The sequence below is a fragment of the Cynoglossus semilaevis genome, chromosome 7 (genome assembly GCF_000523025.1).
Source record: "Cynoglossus semilaevis isolate Cse_v1.0 chromosome 7, Cse_v1.0, whole genome shotgun sequence".
In the NCBI taxonomy this organism is placed as follows: Eukaryota; Metazoa; Chordata; class Actinopteri; order Pleuronectiformes; family Cynoglossidae; genus Cynoglossus; species Cynoglossus semilaevis.
The window spans coordinates 1,180,085-1,184,823 of record NC_024313.1 but is presented as its reverse complement, the minus strand read 5'-3'; the positions used below and the strand labels follow the sequence as shown (position 1 = coordinate 1,184,823).

At 35.7% G+C, this 4,739-nt stretch overlaps 1 protein-coding gene and 1 long non-coding RNA gene across 4 annotated transcripts in view; one reads left to right on the top strand and one right to left on the bottom strand.

The window, feature by feature from the left end:
* Positions 1–6: 6 nt before the first annotated feature.
* The window catches only part of LOC103380646 (uncharacterized), a 9,534-nt gene continuing 4,801 nt past the window's right edge, over positions 7–4,739 (top strand). For all 3 annotated transcript variants that reach the window (XR_003050109.1, XR_521702.3, XR_003050108.1), the window contains exons 1-2: positions 7–519; positions 858–956. This is a non-coding gene — a long non-coding RNA (uncharacterized LOC103380646). The remainder of the gene's footprint in view (positions 520–857; positions 957–4,739) is intronic.
* slc22a16 (solute carrier family 22 member 16) overlaps positions 2,885–4,739 on the bottom strand; it is a 7,811-nt gene continuing 5,956 nt past the window's right edge. The window contains exons 6-8 of the mRNA XM_025056890.1: positions 4,639–4,739; positions 4,401–4,500; positions 2,885–4,313 (exon numbers count right to left, since the gene is read on the bottom strand). The exon at positions 4,639–4,739 is cut by the window's right edge and continues 10 nt beyond it. Of these exons, the coding sequence (XP_024912658.1) occupies positions 4,158–4,313; positions 4,401–4,500; positions 4,639–4,739 (357 nt within the window). The 3' untranslated portion in view covers positions 2,885–4,157. The remainder of the gene's footprint in view (positions 4,314–4,400; positions 4,501–4,638) is intronic.

The following is a 4,739-nucleotide window of genomic DNA, read 5'->3' as shown; positions in this document are numbered from 1 at the left end:
GAAGAGCGCTCCGGTCGGGGAATGTCAGAGCAGCTACAGGTGCCCCGTCACACGCGTCTACCTGTAACTACAGCGTACACGATAAACAACCCGGTAACAGTCGCCGTTCTTTTTGCGCTTGATAATGACATTCGTGGGAGAAAGTACGATAGATGGCAAGCGCAAAGGCGACTGCTGTCTGGCTGTTTATTACACGCCGTGCTGTTGTTGCAAGCGTGAAGTGCACGAAGCTGGTGTAGCTTAGCCTAGCCCCGACAAGGGACGGCGCGCGGGAGCTTGCTGATTGGCTCTTCGGAGGTCCACTTTCTCCGCGGGCCACACTAATATTATACTTTCATAGTAAGGTGCGGGCCACAAAATATTGTACTGCGGGCCGCGAGTCTGAGACCCCGAACAGTTTAGACTAAACTGTCAGTTAACTAGCTCAAGGTCAGGCTCAGATTAGGGACCTCTCAACCCTCAGAGCAGTGAATGTGGTGCTTTGTTGAACAAGGAGTAAACATATGCCCCAAAGGACAGGTATTAACACACACAAACACACACATGTACTCTCAAAGGGGATATTCTGTGTAAATTGAGCTTATAATACATCTGCAAGTGGGGTCAAAGTCTGTTAATCCATAGTTTATGTCATTATGCTGGATTATAGAATCACTCTCTAATGGCAGTCATTCAGTTTATAATCTAAGCAGTTGGATGTAATGTTCCGGCTGGGGGTCTGCCTAAAAAATAAAAGCTTTCTCCTCATTCACTCCCTTGGTTTTCCTCATGAATATCTTATGACAAGTCAGCTGTTGGTGACATCACAGATGCTGGATCATATGTCAGAAATTGTTTTCTTTTTTTCCCTGACTTAGGTCTCTACGCAGCTCAGCAGCAACTGAGAACACTTGAGGCCAATAGAGCGGTGAGATGCAGCAGGGGTCCCGGGGTATCTGAGCTTCCAACAAGCAGAGGTGAGTGAGTGGCACTTGAGTGCAGGAACATATGACCCTGATGTGGGTTTGTTTGTGTTGGCAAACACAAAAGTGCCCATGTTGCCATCAGCTTGAGAAGACATGTATTATTTGTATGGAGACCAATTTATGTAAATTGGAAAATCTAAAAAAAAAAAATCAGATAGATAAACAATATGAACACATCTGTGACATTTTTGGTATAACAGAACAACCTTTCAGTGAATGATGCTTGCACATTACCTTGTAGCTGCTAATCAAGAACTAATTTGTGTCTTATGTACCTATGATATATTCAATAGCCGTTTGAATATAGAGTATATTGAATATAGAATATAAGTCTGAAGTCTAAAAAAAACTAAAGTAAAAAGAGTTAAAGTTTTTGTTTAAAAAAAATAAACCAAATAAAAAGAAATTATTGTGTTGCAAATAAGCAGGTAGGAACAGAAATATGTATTGATTCATCACAACTCATTTTAAGTTGGATGCTAGACCAAAATGAATGATTTTAAATAGTTATACAGTGAATAAATCAACAAAACACTACATCAACCTGGCAGTCATTTTACTTAAAATCCTTAAAAAAATGTAATAAATAATTGTACGTTAACATTCTATTGTCTGAAAAAAGTCAATAATACTTGGTAAAAACCTGGTTTCATATAAATCAAAGATATATAGATAGATATAAATGAATGCAACCTTTTCACATGTATCAACGTTTTAGTGACTTTGCTAAGAAACTATTGTTTAACTACAAGGCAGGTGTTAAAACGAAGTGTGTTCTTATTTTCCGTCCCCAGGGGGCGAGTACACTAAATGAGCAGGGAAGAGAAATTAAACCTTTGACTTAAAAAACATACACGCTATACGTTATGTCGACGCTCATTCAGCGAAAACACTGCAATGTAGTTAGGTATTAAAACTTATAACTTTAATTATGTAGTATATGTGTATATGTAATGATATTCTAAATGCATATATATTCCAAGTCTACATTTGTGTCTATGCACAGGCTAATTGCTAAAACACTGCGATATATAGTTATGTAATATAGTATACTGGTTCTATCAAATAAAAACATATTAGACATATTTTTTAATTAAACAAAAAATAGAATATAATGAGTGAATGAATGTGTCTGAATAAAGGGAATCATGGAGGTTAAAAATATTTTATCAACTGTTATTTGTATTTTTCAGTAAACCTCTATTGTCGCTCCAGATAATTTCTGGAATATTTCCCATCAAAACATTCACACAATAACTTAACAGTTAGATGTTAGCCTGTATTTAGGCATTCATACAATAATCTAATGTGTTTTTACTAAAACACATTACACATTTACATCTACAGACCAGTAAACCTGCTAGAATAAAATTGCTTGTGTTGTTTGTTTACAGTCAGCATCTTAACCAGAAATGGCTGCTGCTCCCTGATAATTTAAACAAATTCAAGGACAATATGTCTTGGATTTACTTCCTATATTTTGAATATTTTTTTTCTCTTTTGACCTTCTTCTAAAAGTAAATACTGTAATGATCTATTACTCCATTACTCCAAACAATGTGTTGCTGCTTCATTTTTTGGCCATTTTTGTAACAGTTGCACACATTTGATGCGATCAGTATTTACAGCACAATTCAGTATAAGAGTTGCTGGAATTTTCCTTTAGCTGCACTGACAAGTGTGCAGTGACAGTGAAAATACATTTATGGTTTTTATTATTTCATTTAGTTTAGTGGAATCAAAGAAGGGTTTTGATAATAACGCAGTAGTGCCATCTAAAGTTAGATACTGGTTATGCTATCACCACAAACAATATATGTAAGTATGTAACTATTGTGGTTGGCTTTAAATTTTTAAAACTTGACTTTTTACTATAAGTAAGAAATAGAGATTTTTAGCATAAATGATTCAACACTTTATAGTCTTCCTTGTTTTTGGTTTATTGTCATGAAATCATAGGTACACCATGGCAGTAAGTTTACTAATAAAACATGAATTTCTAATAAAGAAATTAATTTTATTTACATTTTATTGTATTTTATGACAACTTTCTCATTACTGCAATGCATCCAGGTCTGTGTGAAGGTATGTTATTTTAACAAATTAAGACAGATGTTTAGAAAATGTAATGGACACTAACAGATGTTTTGAAATAAGTAAAAATTACTAATTAAATGTATTACATTACAATACATTTAGCAGACACTTTTATCTAAAGCAACTTACAATTTGTTTGTTCATGGGAACACATGACTCTTGCCATATTATTGACTTTTCTTTTATTTCTTTAAAGTACAGTATTGGTCAAATGAAAAGTTAATTGTGCATTTTACAAAAGAAAAGCAGGTGGTGACGTGTCTGCACTGTTGTGTTTCTTTTACCAGTCTTTGGTCCAAACATTTAGAGAGCTCACCTTAACTTCTGAACATTCGGTAACACAATTAATGAACTGTTTTCTTCAATGCACACATCTGAATATCGTACAGAATATTGACATAAATCAAAAACAAAATTCACATAAACATTTACCTTACACTCAGACATAAGGCAACAATGTTGAAGCAGCAAGTCAGCATCATGAACTAGATGAAATTAAGGACAATATTAAAATATAAAAGTAAAATACAAATGAGAATTTCACAGTGACATCCACAACAGGATTCCCTGAGATTGGAGAAAGTTAGGGGAAAAAATACACAAAATGTGACTGCAACCTACTAAAGTATTTGGTGTGGAAGGGCCTGCAATTTTTTAATAGAAGTTATGACATCAGCAAATTACCGCAGACGTGCTCATCTGATGTAGAGCATTTGCCCAAAAAGGCCGCAAGGGGGAGACAAAGAACAAAAATCACAACAGGTGGTTTTTAAATTTGTTCAGATAATGTAACAATTTTTTACTCCTTTTCGTTGTTTTTTTTAGAACTATCGACTCTTGGCAATCAGTTTAATGAGGAAAAAAATGAAAATAAGAAATAAAAACAAATAAATGGCTGCTATAACAAACGAGTGTTATCTTATCCCTTTTTTATGGTATCAATACGTAACTACTATATTTTATAAACATACATCAACTGTAATATGTGACACAGTGATGAAGATTTTTTTTTTCACTTTACTTGTAAGGCTCCAAAATGTAAGGTGTTACTGTTTTTATGTATTGTAGCTGCATATTTTCCCTCTTCTTTCTTGCTTAAGTTTGGTTTTCTTCTTTCAACTCCAAGCGCTCTTTCTTTTTACTTCCCAGAGCCTCTGCCTCCTCCAGTGTATTAGTTAAAGGTTTGCCCAGTGTCTCGGGTAAGAACAACGTCAGCAATCCAATGATAAATGCCAGGATTCCTACGATGAGCTACGGAGGTGTGACAAAGGACAAATTAATTTTGTATTAAAGATTGTACACGACACACAGTGAACGATGTGTAGATATATTAATTACCTGAGGCAGATGGATCCAGACATCTGCCAGATAGACACAGAAGGGCGCCACCACGCTGCCAACACGACACATCATACTACCACTGCCCACAGCCAGAGACCTGGATCGTGTGAAGGAACCATTTGTTTATACTAGAAAATTCTCAGGTTAGTTTCATACTGCAGGTCGAGGACGTCCAAATAAAGTCACCAACATGAGACAACAATTGAATATGTTCATTTCAAAACGCTGTTCTCACCTGATGATGGTGGGATAGAGCTCACAGGTGTATAAATAGATGAGACCGAAGGCAATGGCGATGGCAAACTTCCCTGTCATGCTCAGAGCGATGGCCAGTGC